This window comes from Diceros bicornis, chromosome 5 (assembly GCF_020826845.1).
Source record: "Diceros bicornis minor isolate mBicDic1 chromosome 5, mDicBic1.mat.cur, whole genome shotgun sequence".
NCBI lineage: Eukaryota > Metazoa > Chordata > Mammalia > Perissodactyla > Rhinocerotidae > Diceros > Diceros bicornis.
In genome coordinates, this window is record NC_080744.1 from 1,780,618 (window position 1) to 1,800,809 (window position 20,192).

At 45.2% G+C, this 20,192-nt stretch overlaps 1 protein-coding gene across 2 annotated transcripts in view; it reads left to right on the forward strand.

Annotated features, from left to right (window-relative positions):
• The window catches only part of CDKL1 (cyclin dependent kinase like 1), a 45,701-nt gene that overhangs the window by 22,615 nt on the left and 2,894 nt on the right, over positions 1–20,192 (forward strand). For both annotated transcript variants that reach the window (XM_058540605.1, XM_058540606.1), the window contains 6 exons: positions 9,152–9,224; positions 11,829–11,919; positions 12,489–12,689; positions 14,873–14,955; positions 17,774–17,830; positions 19,209–19,364. In XM_058540605.1, the coding sequence (XP_058396588.1) occupies positions 9,152–9,224; positions 11,829–11,919; positions 12,489–12,689; positions 14,873–14,955; positions 17,774–17,830; positions 19,209–19,364 (661 nt within the window). The remainder of the gene's footprint in view (positions 1–9,151; positions 9,225–11,828; positions 11,920–12,488; positions 12,690–14,872; positions 14,956–17,773; positions 17,831–19,208; positions 19,365–20,192) is intronic.

Sequence of the window (20,192 nt, forward strand, 5' to 3'; positions counted from 1 at the left end):
GGGTGACTCTGGAGGCTCTGCTGACCTCATCACACATGTCCCTCTAGGGTATGCAGCTCTTCTGTGTAAGTTAGAGGAAGGCTTGGTGGGCAGACAGAGCCTTTGTTTGAATAAAGGGAAGGGGGGTCCCTTCCTCTGTTTGAGGGTAGCTCCCTGCCAGTGCAGCAGAATGCAAGCTGGATTTGGGCTCCCACGCCGTCCTCGGCGGAGGAGAGCCGTAAGTGGTGGTTCTCTCTCTCTCTCAACTCCTCTCTGTGTTGGCTTCATTCTGCCTTGCAGATGCGTCTGCCTTATAAGGTGGATTTCGGAGGGTGTGTGTGTGTGGCATAGGATGGAAGGAGTTAGGAAGGGAAAACATGGAATGGAAAGCAGGCCACAGGCTTTTATTAATCTATGTAGCCATTCTAGAAGAAAGAAGTTCTAGAAGAAGGTATCATCTGCATATACAGTCCTGTGGAAGCCTCTGATTGGCTGAGCTCAAGTGATGCAACTATCCCTAGGGCCAATCACTGTGGCCAGAAGGAGAGGGTAGGATGATTAGCAGGCTGTCGGAGATGTGATTCAAAGTGAGTCAGTCAAAGAAGCCTTCGTGGAGGAGGTGGCCTTTGAGCTGAAAGGTGAGGAGATTTAAGAGAAGTCGAGCAGGGAAGGATATCGCAACCTCTCCTTTTGCTCTGCTCCTGGGAGCCCAAATTTGGCTGGGGATGATAAGCAGAGTGCATTGTAGATCAGAGTGGTGGAATGATGCCCCTTCCGGGCTCCCATTCACACTCCCATTCACACTGGAGGCTGAGGCTCTTTCAACAGTGCTTCCAAGCCATGGCAAAGAGCTTGCTCTGCCACATGGTGGTGGTTGTACATGATCTGCCGTGACCTCCAGGCAAATGGGATTAAAGCGGCTCCTGGTTTGTTAGTGACCCTGGCATAGGCTTTTCATGTTAATTTAAGCAGCCAGAGAGAAAGCCAAGAGAACAGACACCTCCCTTCAGAAAGTCGTTGATACAGAGAATTGTGTGTTCAAGGGAGAAAACATTCAGTGTGCTGGTATTTGCTCTTTAGACAGCTTGCAAGTGACGCGTCAATTAATCTTAGTACCAGTTGCTTGTGGGTGTGTGATACTTTGGAGATGTTGGGGGAGGTGGATTAATCATGTTAGATTGAGTCACTTGGAAACGCTGTTTAGTGGGGGGTTGAAAACAAGTGGGAGTCAGTTCTTTTTTGGCACAAAGTTTGAGCACAAGAGAAAAATGACAGGGCGAGGAGAGATTAGTTTAAAAGCAGATTGTTTTTTAACTCCACTGGTAAAATATGTTATATATGTTCCAGGAAGTAGAAAATGCTTTACTATGGAGGTGGGTTAGAGAAAAGAAGAACCAGTAGTGGTCCTTTAGTGTCGTTAAGTGCAAACGTCTTCATTTCCAAATGACAACATGCCGTGGTTTGTCAAATATAAGATTGACTTAAGGAACACTAACAAATGAGCAAGTTTTAAAAAATAAGATTTATCCTAAGCCAGATCGTATCCATTTATTTTGAAGTTTAAGGATTTTCTTTGTTTGTTTTAAAAAGTCACTTTCCGTTATACTATCTGGCAATTCTCCAATCTATATTAAATGCAATTTCAAATTTTTGCTTGTCATCATTAAGGAGTAAACATCATTAAACCGTGTCAACCAAAGATTTTGAAATTCATAAGAAAACTTTTTATTTTCAATTTGGAGATCTCATACTATGAAATAAAACTTTGTAAGTACATTCCCAGTAAAGGGGAGTCAGCATCATCTGTGTGACCTTCGGCAAGTTACAGGCGTCCTCGCCTGTAAAAATCGAGAGTTCGGGACTGGGTAAACATCAAGGGAACTTGCAGCTCCACAATGCCATGAACCAATGCTCTGATACCCTGGAGGTCAGAAGTTCTCCTTCATCTCATAGCTCACCTGTTGTCAGCAGAGGCTCACGTGCTCCTGCTGGTGTTTTCCTGCCTGGTGCCAGGCTGAGTCCGCCTTAGTTTGCACACTTACCCCAAGAACATCCTGTAATCACTAGATTTCTAAGCACAAGTTTCTAAAGTACAAAGTGAATCATGCTCCTCCCCTACATAAAATCTTTTCATAGCTCCCACCCGAAAGCTTGTTGGTTTGGTTAAAGCCCCTGGCGTGGGATACAGGATCCCACTCCCTCTGCACGATTGCCCCATTTCCACCAGTCTCCCACCCCATGGAATCACTTGCATACTAGGCTTCAAGATGTGCTGTTTTCTCAGCAAGGTTTCCCTGCCTTCTCAGCTCTGGCCTGCAGCCTCCCGCTGTCCTTCTGCTGCAGGTCAGGATGACCTCCTTTGTGACACCTGCCTTAGCACACTGGGGAGAGTGGGGCGTTCCTTCTGCTGGTGCCCATGACATCCTCTGGGATTATTTATATTACAGCCCCATCTGCCCAGTAAACTATGAAATATTTGAGGGCAGGATCTGTGCCTTCCCCCCCAGGGTACCCCAGTATCTTCTAGCTTAATGCGTGGCACGTGACTCATCCCCAGTACTTGTGGAATGACCGAGTTAGCAAACCAATAAACTGATACTTACAAAATGATTTTAAAGAAGAGTAATCATAACACTCTTTGGATTATTTTTCATTTTAAAATAGTTACTTGAATTAAAAAGTTCTAAAACCTAATATTGTCAAAGGACATTATCAGTACACTGCTGGAGCAACCTGTCCAGAGGGGCAATTTGACAATGTGGGTTAAAAATCTTGGAGACATAATCTTAGATGGAGCAATTCTACTCCTAATACTTTACCATAAGAAAATAATGAGTATACATATAAAGATTTAGCTATATAAGTGTTTATTGTTAAAGTATTGTTTATAATGAAAAAATTGGAAACAACTGAAATGTCCAATGACAGAGGATTGGTTAAGTAAATTATGGTATATCTTTACCATGGAATACATTAGAGCCACTAAGAATCATGCTTATAGATAAAACATACATTGACATAGGAAAATGTTCGTGAGTAGTTGCAAAATGAAAAAAAATTATGCTATAATAAAAATACATATTCTGTTTTCATAGAAAACAGTAATTAATATAGAATATAACAGAAAAAAGTAGTGAATATACACATTTTAATAGTGATTATCTCTGAGTTATGATCATTATGGATATTTTTCATTTTATTTGCGGTTTTTTATATTTTCTCCGTGTTCCATTTATTACTGTGGTAATGTTTTAATTATTAAAAATAATTCTTGCCAAATCAGACTCAGAGACTTATCTCTACTTTGAATCTGAAATGGACACTAATTCATCACCTTATTGACAGGCTTGTAGCTTCTTGTACTCCTTTGGAAAGCTTTTGAAGAATATTCAAATTCATGTTGCTGCTAACAAGCAGGTTTATGCCATAAGATATGTCTCCTGCTACAGTGACATGGATACATTTCCATCATGAATCCCAGGGCTGTGTTCCTGTTGTTTGTATCAGTCCTAGAACAAACATATCACTGTTCCTTAACTTCTATTGGACTTAATATGCTTTGTACTTATTATTTTATAAACTGTTGGTCTCTCCTATGTCCAAGTTTTGTAAATGACTAGTTTAGGTGTTCTCTTCTCATTTTCCTGCCCATCTGTAAGTGCAGCCAGCCACAAGACTTCCTCAGTTCTTTTCTGCACAGATTCCATTACCACCAGTCCCTTCTCTCACTCTCTAGTAGTTTGTTGAAAGAATATCTGGTTGGTAAAGGGTATTACTACAGGTTTTCAGTTTCTGACAATGGAATTCCAGAACTCTTATAAAACCATAAAAATCTCTTTTTTTTAGATTAAAAGTGATAGATTATTTGTTGTAAAAATTTTCAAGCAGCACAGAAACATAGAAATAAATAAAATTAACATTTATAAGCTGTTTTCTAATTATTTTTCTATGCATATATGTATTTTTTAATATTTTATTTTATTTTATTTTTGAGGCAGATTGGCCCTGAGCTAACATCTGTTGCCAATCTTCCTCCTTTTTTCCTTTTTTCTCCCAAAGCCCCAGTAGATAGTTGCAGGTCATAACTGTACATCCTTCTAGTTGCTCTTTGTGGGACGCCACCTCAGCATGGCTTGATAAGTTGTGTGTAGGTCCATGCCCTACAGGCAGGACCGCCAGGATCCGAACCGGCGAACCCCGGACTGCCAAAACAGAATGAGCGAACTTAACTGCTACACCACTGGGCTGGCCCCTATGCATATATATATTTTTTAATAGACTGTACTCCACATACTGTTCTGCATTTTTTAAGTGTGTTCAGGTGCTGTCTCTCTATTCATATCTATCTACTTTTATGCTTTTTAAATGGCTGTATGGAATTCCATTGCACAAATATACCACGATTTCTTTATTCAACCCCCCATTGATAAATATTTAGATTGTTTCTAGTTTTTCTCTATTACTACCAAGGCTACAGTGAACAACCACTTGCATAAACATTTCTATAGGATAAATCCCTAAGAACGTATCATTTCTACAGGAGCTTGGCTGGCCCTTTCTTCCCCAAACTTTCTGAGTTATTTTGTGAAACCAACACATGATGCATCAGGACAGAGATATGCAAAGCAACCTTAAAGGGATGGAATGGCTGCCAAGCTGGTTAGAGTTGACTGATTGCATGTGCTTTATATAGTGACAAGACCCTCCTAATTTGAGGATGGGTGCAATTAAGCCATCTCAGCCTAATGACAAAAACCAATCAAATTGCCTACTTTTCCTCCAGTTCTTTGCTCACCAAACATCATTCTGATTATAATTTGACTTTCTTTCTGGAGTTGCCTGCAGGAAGAGCATAAGCTGGTACTCAGAATTTGAACATGGATGAATAGATTGGCATCTGGTTTTACATATCAGGCTAGTAAATTTGTTTGATGTTCATCCGCCCTTTTGAAATGGATACTGTCTTGGTGTGCTGACAAAATTAAGTGTCCATGTCTGCAAACCTGAGGACCATTGTAAAAGTGATCCACCTGCCGGCTGCTTTTCCCGACAAAGCACCACATTGTGGCTGTGATGAGATGACTGTTTCCCCCTCAATTCTGTTCTTCACTTAATAGTCTTTCATATGCATTTCTATGTATGTTGCAATATAGTCTCTAGATCTGTTATTAACTATAAGGTATTACATCTAGTTATATTACTGTCTAACCATCCGTCCGTTGTTGAATATTGAGGCTGTTTTCAGTGTTTCATCTGATAAATGATTCTGCTATCTTCCTACAAATGGAATTTTCTTCTTCTGCACTTTTTCTTTAGAAGTTCTCAAAATGGGATTCTTGGGTCCAAGGGTTTGCCACACTGAACCTATTTCCCTTATCACCAGTGATGTGGATTTATGTATTTTTTCTTTATAATCATGCTACTTTGGTTTCTATTATTAAAATACTTGATGAATGAATTCCGTCAAACATATAAGGAAGAAATAAGACCAATCCTACAGAAACTCTTTCAGAAAATATAGGATGAAGAAACTTTCTCAAATCATTTTATGAGGCCACCCTATCGTGATACCAAAACTAGATGAGGGCATTTCAGGAAAAGAAAATGACAGATGGATATCCCTCATGAATGTAGGTGCAAAAATCCTTAAAAAATTATTATCAAATCAAATCTGGCAGTATAATGTACCATAAAAAGAGTGATATACTGCTATTTCTTGATTTATCAATTTTTAGGCATTATCTATAGACTTCCTATTATGACAGAGGAGGGATTTAGCTCTCTTACACCGTTATTCCCTCAGTGTCCCCTTTCTACTTCTCCCAAACAGTTACAATAACATTTTATTAATTCAGTGTTCCATGTCCCCATTATTACACCTATGTGAACATTACCTACAGCTGAGCATCCTACCACACCAGGGTTTCCTTTTATACTTTTCCTATAAGCTAATATTTGCCATGCTTTCTAGATTTGCTTGATAGTCTTTAACCCTATTCCTAACTTTCCCCACTCTTTTTTAATTGGTTAAAAAGATGGTGCAGTCATGCAGAAATCTAGACCACAGACATTTCTAATGACACTCCTTCCTCCAGTCCTCACTCTTCCTTGGAGCCAAACAGTTGGGAAACTTTTATGTTCCTGGGGGTGAAACAAAATCCCAAAGCAGGCAGGAAAAATGCCATAAGGTCACACTGGTGAAGGACTCAGGAGTACACTCCCCCTCCACCTCTTCCCACTAGCGGAAGAGGGGTTCCATTCCAACCTCCTAGAAGGAGTGCCACTGCTGAGCCGAGCGACAGCCCGTCGGGCTCCAGAGGAACAACTGTGGCTCTCAGTGAGGCAACTGAACTGAAGACTCCAAGGAAGACCACCTGACTACCCGGGGAATGAAAGCATGGCTTCCTGAGCCCCTCCCACCTTGGTTTGGGACAGAAAATAAAGGGAGTGTCCTGGTTCAGTTTCCTCATGCCTTGCCTGGACCCCCATCTCTAGGTCTGGGGAGCCGACGTCTTCAGGAGTAAGAGGCCCAGACTGGATCCTGTCCAGCTCCCCATGAGCATGTTTACTAGGAAGAGGAAACGGAAATATAGTTTGTCTTAAGTTCAACGTCCTGATCTCATGGTGGAGGAGAAGAACCAGGCCCAGGAGGAGAAAAGCTCTGACACCTTCCTCCCTCACAGGTTAAGGTTGAGCTTACACGTGGTTCCTCTGAAGGGACAGCTTGTCTTTGAGCTAGAATCCCAATGGGACTCTTGAAGACAGTAAAGAATGAGAGAGAATGGGCCCCTTACCTTCGTCGCTGTTCAGTCCTTCCCCACTCTGCCCCAGAGCTCAGCCATGACCAACATTACCACCAATGTGGAAACGGCTCACCCTCAGTCTCTTGCTGAATCCCCTCCAGTTTCTAACCTCTAAATGTTTCAGGGCCTAGGGACTTGGGCCTTTTCTTCTTTTTATGTCTTCAATATTTAAGTGGCTTCATCCAGTCCTAGGATCTGAATACTGTCAATATACCTAGGCTTCCCAAATTCATGTCTCCAGCCGGACCTTCTTTCTGAATTCAGAACTGCCTACCCAGAGTCTGCCCTTGGATGTCCAGTAAGCATCTCAACTTGTCCGCCCTCCCCTTCCCCAAACCTTCTCCTCCCCTAGCATTCTTCTCAGTGAAAGACACCCCCTGAACCAGCTGCTCAAGCGAAAACTTTAGTTTCAATTCTTGATTCCTCTCTGTCTCTCACTTCCAATCTCTCAGAAAATCCTGAAGACTGTATTTTTAAAATATAGCCCAAATCTGGTCACTTCTCACCATCGTAACCACCACTTCAGACGTTGTCTTCAGCAGATAAGCGTTCTGGATCACCCTATGTAAGATGCACCCCTTCCAGCCCAGCATCCTCTGGACATATGTGTATCTCCGATTCCAGTCCAACACCACAGAATAGATTCTATTTTTCTCCCGTTCCATATTTGTGTCTCCCTTCCCCAACAGTGAAAAACCTGGCTCCTACTGTCATCAGCTAAAAAGGATCTTAGACAGAGTCTGAGGCCCCGGCACTTCAGAAGAGAAACGGGGTGATGAAGAAGTGAAGTGAGGAGCCAACCCATGGCGACACTAGGTGGTTTGTGCGGAGTTTTTACGTTTGAGCATTGTGTAAGGATGTGCTCAGCCTTAGAGGAGCATTAGTGATATGCTATTATAATTTACGCCTCAAGGCTCCTTTTGCATGATTTCTTTGGGAAACGTTCTTAGAGACTAAAGTTGCCTGGCACTGATAACCTTATATTTGTACTTAATTCATTAAATAATCAAAATAGATTCCATTTTTCTGGGCAAAATGCGGAGTCTGGGGGAAAGCATTTCCCTTGACATACCCTCTTCTTCCTTGTATTTTTCTAGGCCTTCTTTCTAGACAGGTGAGTTTTTTCAGCATCTGTGCCTATATGCCACTAGAACAAGGAAGAGAATTTGGAAAGAAGCTTCTTCAACCCCAGGGACTTAGTTCTGCTCCAGAAATGTTCCAGCTCTTCTTCCCGGAAGTGGCCTCTCTGTTTCCTCCACATTGTCCTGTCCTCTGTCCAAGCGTCCTCTGATCTGCTCGAAAGGATTTCCTGAACATCTGGTCTGTGACAGCAGTGCCTTGTAGCTCCTCCCAGAGGCTGGAAGTGACTTTTTGGTCACGTTAACACAACTACTCAAGCATTTCCTCCCCGGTTTACTCATTAGTTCAGGCTGAGGACAGCAAGGCTGTTTAATGTTTATCACAGAAGTACCAAGTCCAGCTCGTGGGTGGGGTCTCTGGAAATAAATGTACTCTGTCTGTATCCATTTCACTCAGTGCCTAATATATATATTTTTAAATGCCCCAGAGGAGGTGTCTTTTCCTAATTTGCACGAAAGACCTGCTGGGGCTCCTGGTTGCTCTAGTTGTATAAGCTGAGAGTCAGAAAACAAGTGCTGGGAGCAGTGGCCTCAAGTGTAGACACTGATAGAGGAGGACAGGCCAGAAAGACGTGTGCAGGATGCAGCTGGCTCCCAGAGAGGAGAGCGTAGGGAGAGAACCAAGATGCCTGCGTGAGTTTTTAATTATTATTAACTTGTGTGACATGGTGTGCAATGTAAACCTCTTCCTTTTCTGCAGTAAAATCTTCATTACCTTAAAAAAAAAAAAAAGGCTGCCGGGGGAGTCTGAAGAAACCATGTGGCCTCACATGGAAGATGCATTCTGCTTAAGGTCATCAGTTTGGAGCAACTTGAAAAAATAAACAGCATCTTTTATACTGTATTTTCACTAACTTTCCAGCAACAAATAGCTCCTTATAGAAATGGAGCTTCACTTACCAGGCGGGTTCCCAGGAGTGTCCCAGATGTTGGAGGTGGCTGGTCATGAATACTTGTTGAAATTCCTGTGGGTCTTTATGGTCCCTCCCTGTAGAGATGGATGTCTGCACTGCTGTGACCTTGCCGTCTCTAAAATCCAGCAGTGTGCCGATCACGTGTTCTTTATACTTTGGACCTGTGGACGCTTTGCTCCGTGAGTTAGATGACTCTGTGTGTCACCTAGGATCTTTTGCTACTTAAGCCTGTCTTGGTTTACTTGTTTTTTTTTTTTAGCTGAATTCCATGGCTACGCTAAAGAACGTGTTTGTGCTGCTTCTTTATTTTCATTAGGGTTCCAGAACATCTTGTGAAGAGCATTACTTGGCAGACGCTGCAAGCTGTAAATTTTTGCCATAAACACAATGTAAGTCTCATGATCTCCCTTGAAAAACCAGAAGGCTGCCCTTAAGCTGAGGTGGAGCCTTTGTACAAAGTTTATATCATATTTTTGTGAATATATTTTTTCACCCAAATCTTCCTAAGCCTGGTTGGGGTAAATAGTGACTAAAAATGCCAACCTAGTGATTCCTTCTTGTTCAGGTTACATAAAAGGTGCATTTTTATGATTTTAAAAAAGTAGTTGTATATTGATACTGATTAGAAACCACTCAGATTTAAGGTAGAATCCCATCTGCCTGGAGTCTGTATTGGTCTGACACTCAAAAGGCCCTGAAATTGGGGAGGGGCCCCAGGTGACTCCTGCCTGTGCAGCTGCAGCAGGTGGACCTCCAAGCACGATGCATGAGGGCTAGTGTCTGCTCTGGAGAGCTATGAGGGCCGCATCTGGATTGGAGCTTCCCGGGGGAACCTCGGACATCCCGGGCCACAGCCAGACCTGGCAGGAGGCATGGTGGACGCTGCCCTGTGGCGTGACTTCCCAGGTGCTGGGAACCTGCGGCTCCCTCCAGAACCACACTGCCCACTCCCTGCACACAGGAGCCAGATTCCAGTGTCACAGCTTCATTTTGGCCACAGGGGCAATTAGACTGTAATATGTAATGGACCCCTGACTGCCGGGGTCCATTTAGCTGGGGAGGCTGAATCCCCTCCCTGTGTGGTTCTAAATGACTTTTCCTGAAGCTGCCTTCCCAGAAGAGAAAATGTGAGAGTAGCCAGCACTTCTCCCTACTGAGCCTCCACTTGGCTGAGGGCCATAATCCTTGTCAAAATGCATGTATAACAGGCAGTGTAGACACCTTGTATTGCTACTTACACTCTCCTGAGAGCAGGTTTTAGGATGGGGGAGCAAGAGAGACCACATGCAGGCCCTGGTGGGGACAATTGGAATGCGTACCCCAGTCCCTGGAGAGCCCGGAAGCTCTGTTTGGTCACATGCGCTGGTGGGGGAGTGGAGAGAGACTCAGTAAAGAGTTCCCAGAACAGAATAGGAGTGCGTTCTTGCTTACAAGCCCTCTGACCGTCTGTCATCGTGATGCTCACGGGTGGACCCATTTATAGTAACATGTGAAGTCAGTGGTAACAGAGTAGAGATCTCAGGGCTGTTAATTGCTGAGAACCAGAAAGATTGTAATAAAATAATTCAGAAATTGTCTCCCTCCAATTTTTCCAAGACAGTAAATACCCGTGGGGAAACGCTGACCCTGATCTCCCCCGCTGAAGGTCCTTTGGAGTGAGAACTAGGCCAGGCCCAAGAAGAATCTCTGTCCTCGCTCCAAATTCTATCAAGTTAGGAATACCCTAGGGTTTCAGCTGCACGCCAAGAGGATCTCTCAGATGCAGAGGATCCAGTATCTTCTCCAGAGAGGAAAACGCTTGGAAAATGGGAAGATCATTGGGAACCTTGAACAGTATTTTGACCCAACTGTTGTTGTTATGTCATTGTTAATTAGGTTGTTGATTTCTTCTTTGCCAAGAAAATTATTTCACAAGAAAACCATGTGGGGGCTGGCCTGGTGGCGTAGTGGTTAAGTTCGTGTGCTCTGCTTCGGCCGCCCGGGGTTCGCAGGTTGGGATCCCCCAGCAAGGACCTACTCACCACTCATCAAGCCATGCTGTGGTGGCATCCCACATGCAAAATAGAGGAAGATGAGCATAGATGTTAGCCCAGGGCCAATCTTCCTCAGCAAAAAGAGGAAGATTGGCAACGGATATTAGTTCAGGGCTGATCTTCCTCACAAAGAAAAACCTATGTGAAGATCTTTAGATGTTGTTCTGACATCACCCTGTTAGACAATGTCAGTGTGGTTTGGAAACCACAGGTGATTTGAGTCTAAACTATGGAGCAAGGGCTGCATCCCAGGGGGCGGGGATGGATGCAGCGCTGAGAACACTTGACGTGTGTGGGACAGAGCTGACACCTAGCGACTCTCCCCAGAGGCTGAGAGCTGCCTGCTCTGTTTATCTTGTCAGGACGAATGTCAGAGCTGTGGTTCCGCCCTTCTCTTCCTCAGCTTATCTCAGCAGGCCCAGGGCTTGTCCTGTTTACAGGCTGATTGTGTTCTATTCTCAGTGAACTCTGCTTATGCACCAACTTGCAGCTCCTGCAGCCACCGTGCAGGCCTCACCCAGAACCTTTTAAGGCTCCCCTTCACCTGGGGCTGCAGAGTCAATACAGGACACCCAGTTAAATGTGAATTTCAGATAAACAGTCATAACCTTTTAGTATATGTCCCCCAAATTATTTATTGTTTATCTAAAATTCACATTTAACTGGGTGTCCTCTATTTTTTTTTTTTTTTTTTTTGCTAAATCTGGCTACCCTGCTTTCATTTTTCCTTTCACCCTTCTTGGTCCTTTTGGGACCTTCAGGAATTTGGGGTGATTCAGGCTATGATAGGTATAGTACTGGAGTTATTTTAGGCTGCTATTTTGCAGCCTTTTATCCAAAAGGCCAGTGAAGAGTTGAAAGAATTTTTCAAATATTTGCTAAATATTCACACATTTTATTTATCCCGTATATTATAGTTGCCCCTTAGTAATCCAGTTTTGTTTTGCTGTTTGTGACTAGTGCATTCATAGAGATGTGAAGCCAGAAAATATCCTCATCACGAAACAGTCGGTGATCAAGCTTTGTGACTTTGGATTTGCTCGGCTCTTGAGTGAGTACTCAAGTTTTCCTTAGTTACGTGTAAAAGACGGAAACATTCTTTATATGATAAGGGATCTCAATGCTATAGAAAGCTAGTTCTTGTATATTTAGGGCATAAGCTTGCCATAAATCACACTTCTGTAATTACTGAAAACATGTAGACACATACAGTGGTTTCAAAATGTATGCCATATGTAAATCACACCACAGCAAAGTGGTTATTAAAAAAAATGTTACTCTCCTGGTTTCTACCATTTTTTGCTAAAATAGTACTTTTCAGAAGTACTATTTGACTGCAGATTAGAATCATCTTGGGAGCTGTAAACTATAACTGTAAAAGTTACAGTGACACCTCCAGGCCCTCCCCCAGGGTTTCTGGCTTAATTGGACTGAGGTGGGGCCTGAATGTCAGCAATTTTAACAATACTCTGTTCCAAGTGAGTTTAGTGTGTAGCTAGCATTGAGAGCCACTAATTTAGAAAAGCCACAGGATGGGGCGCAGCTTAATCTCTCATGTCTCCCCTCCATTTTGATGGTGGGCTTCCCTGCTCTCTGTTTTCCCTGTCCATCACTGGCCAGCTGGATCGAGTGACTACTACACAGACTACGTGGCCACCAGGTGGTACCGCTCCCCGGAGCTGTTGGTGGGGGACATGCAGTACGGCCCCCCGGTAGATGTTTGGGCAATTGGCTGTGTCTTTGCTGAGCTGCTGTCAGGGGTGCCTCTGTGGCCAGGAAAATCCGACGTGGATCAGCTCTATCTGATTAGGAAAACCTTGGGTAAGTGGTGTTTTCGCCCCACCCTTTGGGACTGTGGATGGTTGACCATGTCAGGGCAGGTCAGAGCCATCTTCCTAGTCTCACCTCATGCCCTTATAATTACGAAAGACGAGACCCTTGAAGCCTCGTTCAAATAACTCCACAAAAGGTGTCCACATTTGTCTTAATAAAAAGAGTCAGCAACTCTGAGTACATACTAATTGTCCCAAAAGACACAGATTCTCTCTTTAGCATGGTTTAGATCACGTTAAACTCTGAGTAATGCTCACGGCAGCAGTAACAACTTACGTTTCTATGAGGGCTTCGCGGTTTACAGAATCTGGTGAGTTTTCTTTCATTTTCTATGATGTAGTAGTTCGTTCTTTGGCTGTCCTTGACTCCAGCCTGCAGGCTAGTGTGGTTATTCAGACACTATAAAGGAAGGTTCTCTGCCTTGTGAGTGTCAGGAAGAAAGGCTGGTTCTCCTGAGGTCCCTCTTCTTGTCTTGCTTTACCACCCCAAAGCCCTTCCCTTTCTCTGTCCTCGTGGGGAGGGGAGTGGGGGAGGGGAGGAGAGAGGTGAGAGGGGCAGATGGAAAGGTCTGAGCAGTGAGTGTCCTCCTCGAGAGTCTGGGGTGGAGGCACTACTCCCCTGAGTATCCCCAGGTGAAGCCCCCTCTCCTCCTCTGAACTGTGTGGCACCTGCCTCTCCGTGTTTACCTGTCCTTGTACTTCTATCCTCCAAAGATGCTGTAAGCTCCCTGAGGGTGAGATCGTGTCTTGTACTTCTGTTTATCCTCCATCTACATCTGCGCACAGCAGGCAGTAAATATTTGCTGATGGCTTTTTGCAGTGACGTGTAAGGCACCTTGGGGCCCTTCTGGGGTGCTCCGCCCCCTCTGTGGCTTTTCCCCGGTGATTTCAGGGCTCCCTCTTCGTGTCCCCTCCAGCTCTCTGGTGGAAGAAGGTTACTGAAGTCCAGGCAGTGTGCTCATGATGAAGCCCACTGAGATCTGGGGCAGGGCATCAGAGAGTGTGTTTGGCTGCTCATCCAAAATGGGGCGGGAGGGACAGCCGCTTTTGGATTTGAGCAAGAGAGAAAGTTCTGAGACAAATGGGTAAACTTGGACAACTTGATGCTCCCTGGGGCGGGAACTCCAGCCCAGGCCAGTGCAGCATTCCCGGGGCCTGATTAGGGGTTTGGTTTTCACTCAGCTCTGGGGAGGGGGCCTGCGGGTACCCCCGGGGTGCCCTTCTGAGAATCTCCTGATATTCTCTGAGCAGAATTTCTCTTCAAGTGTAATAGCCCGAGAATTCTACACGAGGAGGATTTTAGCTGCTTTGGCTGAAATGTGGGCAGGGTGAGCCTCACATAATCCAGCAGAATGTAGGAACGCTCATTTTGTTTCATTGCTTCACATTGTAAGTGCTTCTTAACAGAAGATAAAATGGGATTTCCGAGGGATTGCTACTTGGTGAAACAAGAAAATGTGGTTCCAATTTGGAAACGTATTCCTTCCAGCTAGAAGATCTTCCATAATTTGTTTCCTTCCTTCCCTCCCTCCCTCCCTCCCTCCCTCCCTCCATCCCCTTCCTCCCTCCCTTCCTCCCTTCCTCCATCTCCTTCCTCCCTCCCTTCCTCCCTCCCTCCATCCTCTCCCTCCCTTCCTCCCTCCCTCCATCCCCTTCCTCCCTCCCTCCATCCCCTTCCTCCCTCCCTCCCTCCCTCCCTCCCTCCTTTCCTCCCTCCCTCCCTTGAATGTCTGGAGGGCTTGCTGTGTGTCAGCACTGTCCTAAGTGCCAGGCCAGTGCACTTCTATCTCCACCTGTCAGGATTCAGCTACCCTGATTTTGGTTTGTAGTTGTTGCACTTCTGCTATTTAAAAAAAAAGTGTTATGTGATTTGTGTGTGTGCTGCTGGTTGTCTGGTTTGGATTCCTCAAAAACCTTGTGAGCCCTTGAGGGGCAAGAGCCTTGCAGCCTCTGGTTCCCGTGCATGCTCCTCGGGGCCTAACGTGGGCTCCTCCTCTGTCGGCCCAGCACAGGTTGTTGAGGGTTGCTCCAGTACCCCACCCTCCGACTGGAAGAGCCCACTGCAGCCTTCACAGGGGTGGGCGCAGACTGCCCCGGCACCGATGGAGGGAAACACGGGTCAGTGTTTGCTAACCCATCTCATCTTACTTCCCCCTTTCTTCTTGTGCAAAGGTGATCTCATTCCCAGGCACCAGCAGGTGTTTAGCACGAATCAGTACTTCAGTGGGCTGAAAATTCCAGACCCTGAAGATATGGTGAGTGACCCGTTTTGGAAAGAGCTCTGCATGTCAGGGCTCAGGTTTCCAGGCTGTTTAAGTGGTTTTCTGTTTACGCGGGGAGGTGCAGGCTAGCCTGGTTTGGGTAGTTTGTCACCTGCCTGAGCCCCTTGGCCCACTCCGCACTGGAAGGTCAGTCTAAGAGTGAACAGGAAAATGGGGCAAATTGGCTGGCAAGACCCTGGCCTGCAGTGCTGCTGCAGAGAGGAGAGGCTGCTGAGAGCAGAGATCAACCAGTGCACTGGACAGGAGGGCAGAGCTGCTGGCCTGTCTCACCTGTCCGTCATTCTCAGCAGCTGAAGCGAGGCAGCTCAGAGCCAATGAGCTTTGGGACGATGGCTCATCCAGGACAGTCCAGCTTTGTCTAGATCCCTGACTCTACTGCGCTCTCCCTGCCCAGGCCATGGGGGAAACGGTGGTGAACTCGGCCAGCCTCGCTCTGGTGCCTGTCCTCTACGGCCAATGCGGGGAAAACACTCACTTAAAAAAAATTGAAAAGTTAAAAATGTGCATACTCAACCCATTTTCAAGAATTTACTCCAATGAAACCATTAGACAAGGGCATAAAGATGGGGCATTCTTTAATAGAAATCATTTCCTTTAGTGTTCCATCAGTAGGGGATTAATTAATTAATCAAATAATTAAATAAGTTAAATAAGGTACTTCTATATCCTTACAATAGAAGTACCACATAGCCACTAAAAATAATTAGATTTAGTATGTATTCATCTGAAAAAAAGTCCACAATGTATTGCTAAACGAAAAAAAGGTTATACAACAGTATATATAATTTGACATAATTTTAATAAATATTTAATAAATACACAATACATATATTTACATATGTAAAGATAAAATAGTATGACAACCTCTGGAAAATCATGCGAAGCTTTTTACATCTGTGAAGTAAATGGCTCTAAGGATTTATACAAAAATATTAAGCAGTGGATATCTCTGTGGTGGGGTGATCTTTTTCTTTATGGTTTTTTATATTTTTGAATGTGTGCTAATGATCCTGTATTATAATCAAAAACATTTCAGAGCAGTTATGGTCTGTGAAATCCTGAGATTCCGCTGTCTGAGGAAGGTACTTTCAAATTGAAACTAACCCTCTGGTCGGTCAGCTTCCAGAGGGAAGTTCCGTCAGGTTCCATCTGAGCTGTCTGTCCCCTCAGCCTCTCAGCTTGTCCCACGGTGAAGGCTTCCACCTTCCGTCTCCCCCTCGTGGCCCCTCCTGCATTGCTGGCAATAGGAAAGGTGGGTCGTGCTCGGAGCGTGCTGGGTTGGAAAGGCAAGAATGACGCCTGGCATATGGGAGGTGACCCAGCTGGCTCCCTTGTGACCTGGACATTCCCACTTCCACACTGAGTATCCCTTAGCGATTTCCCGTTCGCTTGTCGACCAGTGAAGCCTCAGAAACAGCCTGGATTTCAGAAGTGTGAACAGCTCCCCACGGCGTCCCAGAGGTTGTCCTGCAGGGGATTTCCTGTTGACAGGAACACAGGAGGCAGTGGTGCGGGGCTGCGCCCTTGAACATCTGTGCCGTGTCCCTCTGCTGGTCAGGAGCCCAGTGCAGGGAGGCCGCTGCTCTGGGGCCGGGAAACCGGCCCAGCAGGCAGGATGGGCTGACACATCGCAGCCAACCAGCAGCCTCATCGCAGGCCTCGTCGCTGAGACAGCAGAGCTCCGGGTTGGCGATGTCAGGGCGGTTCTGGTGGTACTCGGGCTCATCACAGAAATAGCAGGAGAAATAGTCAAGCTACAGGGAAAAAAGGCTATGCTCAAGGGCTAATACAAACCTGCTTCAGGATTGTTTTTTCCTGTTGATCTTAGAGAACTCCAAAACTGCTGCTCTTATCTCTGACTCTTATCAGTGATTAATAAGTGCGCACTTGGGAACTGGTTTTGGCTGGTTCCTTGTCCAAAATAACACTGCACCCTTACGCTTGACCGCAGGCATTGTGTTTCGGTAGATGAGCCTGGCTAGCCGCTCCAGCCTCCCCTCACACACTGCCATCTGCATACACACGTACTCCTGCCATGTGTTTTGCTCAGCCTGGCTGGCCCTCACGTCCTCAGCTCCCTGCTGCGTTGGCCTCTTTGTCAGCTGTGTCTTTAACTGGCCTGCTGTCTGCCTGACATGCGATGTTCCTCCCTCTTTATAGTGTTCGTTATTCCTGATTGCCTCCAGCATGTGACTACAGCAAAATAGCCTTATATGGCCAAAGGGAGACTCTCGCAACAGTGGGATGATCAGGGAAACAGCAGGCTCTTGTGGGAGGAGACAACAGTGTTTATTCCAGGACACCGAGAAGCATCTGTTCACCTGAGTAGGAAAAAAAATCTACTTTGAAGCTTCCTTTATGTAAATGCCAATAAATGCAGAAATTAGGGCCCCTTTATATAAATGCCAATATAGATGCCAAAAATTATTCTGAGGCAAGGCAAGTTATATAAATTGAGCCAGAAAAAAGGAAATAACGATCGCTCGAGAAGTTTTTTTTTCCTCTTTCATGAGTGTTTCCTCATCATTCGCAACCAGCATCAGTCCTTCAGGAAGTGAAAGGAGTGGCTGGGAAGAAAATTTGGAAAAGTAATTTAGAGAGAAGGAGTTCGTGAAACTGGCTGGGAGGATGTTTCAGGTGGACGTGGGCTGGGCGGAGGGTGGAGGAGGCGAGGAAGGTGCTGGGAAGACGCTTCTCTCGCTCAAAAGAAATTCAGTCTGAGGTGACCTTATCTTTGAATACACATTATCAATAACCCCCTCCGCCCCTTCTTTTCTTTTTTTTTAAACAGGAACCACTGGAATTAAAATTTCCAAACATCTCTTATCCTGCCCTGGGGCTCTTAAAGGTAACATCATTGTTTCCAGCAGACCAGCCACTGTTACCACTGGGGAATCTGAAGGATTTGTCAGTCCAGGAATTGGAAAGTGTTCCTTTTAGAATTCTTCTTCTCCTTTGAAAAGTAAAAATACTTTCAGATTTTAAAATGGGTTACATTCTATTACAGTGAGAACATCTGCAAGTGTTTTTCACTTTAAATCAACCTAACATTGTATTTGAAATCTAAATTTACACAAAATAGAAATTTCAGAGGGGTGGTGTTTGTTTTACAAAGGGATCCTTGTCTTCAAAAAATGTTTAGCCATAGGATCCTTTTTTTTTTTTTTTAAAGATTTTATTTATTTATTTTTCTCCCCCAAAGCCCCAGCAGATAGTTGTATGTCATAGCTGCACATCCCTCTAGTTGCTGTATGTAGGACGCGGCCTCAGCATGGCCGGAGAAGCAGTGCGTCGGTGCACGCCCGGGATCCGAACCCGGGCCGCCAGCAGCGGAGCGCGTGCACTTAACCGCTAAGCCACCGGGCCGGCCCCATAGGATCCTTTTAAATGCCAGCTCCCTAGTATATTTGAAGTAGGTTTTGATTTTAAAACTAGGTTTATATATACATTTTCAGAAATATATGGCTCTTATGTAAAATGTGACACTCAGTGTCCTACCCGTTTCCAAAAGTGTTTAATACATTTACTGATGCATTTATAATATAATTTTTAAAATGAACAGTTCCTTGGGTGTGTAGTTGTGAGATTTAATCTCTCCAGGCAGGAGCCCAGTGGCCTACTTCCTGGCAAAGCGCATAGTTCAGACTGATGTCATGTGAAGGGGTGTGTATGGTACCTCTCCTCCCACGTGCACACGTCTATGCTTGTAATGCAGAGACTTTTCTGGAAGAATATACCAAAAAAAAAAGGATAGCTGATTTTAGAAGGGAAAATGGAAGAACTAGAGTGGAGGAGAGACTTTTCTGTATCCAGTATAGATTTTATTTTTACCATGTGTAAGTGTTATTTTGTAAATAAAACTAGTTTTCACAAAGTATGTGCAAGGGACCAAACAAGTGTGGGTTATTCCGGTTGGACGCCAGAGATGAACTCAGAAATTGTATCCTGCTCCCTCAGGGCAGAGCCCAGCTGCCTCCAGAACAGAACAAGGCGGAGAAAATGATTTTTTGTTACTGTTTCTAGAAACTATTTATGAATAATGTATGTGGTTATCCACTTAGGAATGATTGTGGGAGGAACTCAAATCATGATTCGTGTGTTTTTCCTACCCTTTTCCCCCTTCTGTTCCCAACTAAAGAGTTTAATCTTTCAAAGAAAAAAAAATGACGTGAATAAGTTAGTACAATTTTAAAGAATTAAGAGGAGGGAATTCTCTGCTCTTTCAGGGCTGTCTCCACATGAATCCTGCCGAGAGGCTCACGTGCGAACAGCTTTTACAGCACCCGTATTTTGACGGCATCACAGAAATAGGAGATTTGGCAAAACAGCACGACAAACCAACAAGGAAGACCCTCCGACAGAGCCAGAAGCACCTGCCGGGGGTGAATACGGGGCTCTGCTTACAGAGGCTCTCACACCTGCCCCTGGTGCCGGGCTTGCGTCTGTACCTGGGGGGACAGCTGTGCCCTACAGCTCCTACTTCGTGTTCTAGCACGAGGAGGCAGGTCACGTGACCGACCAATCAGGGCCCCACAGACGCCTGCTTCCTGAGGCCCCTTCTCCCTGAATCTTGAGGGTGTCCCTGCCTGCAGTCCCTGCTGCCACACGGGGCCAGGGTGTTGGGCATATGTGAGCATAGCTCTCAGCAGGGTCCACGACATCAGTCCAGCTGCGCAGGCTTCTTTGAACGGAAAACGGAACCAGATTTACCCCAGGCAGCTTGCTGTCGTCATGTTTACCTTAAGTGTTGACTGACATTCCAGGTTTATCCGAAAAAAGGAACTGTTTTCCCCGCTGATCTTCAATCGTCAGAGCCGGCTAGGGTCAACACGGTGACGGGTGCTTCTGGTGACAGCCCAGAACAGGAGTTTAACCAGAGAATAGCGTCCAAGCTGGACACTGGGTGCCTGTGAAGAATCACGATTGGCATAAAGTGGCAGAATGGCCTGACGCTAAGTGTCCTGTCATAAGCGGAAAGCTGTAATAGTTTGGAATGGACTGTAGTTGGAACCACAACTACGATGAGCTGGCTGCTCCTGGTCATTTGCGCATCTGGCCTTACGCTGCAAATGATCTTATCTTAGTCTTTCCCTTTGCAGCCCCCACTGCCCCGCACGCTGAGTGGCATCTGAGTGGTGTGTGTGAGGTCTGGAGGAGAGAAGTGGGTGGATGGGCCATTAGGAGCAGGTACAGCACGAACTCCAGGGCCC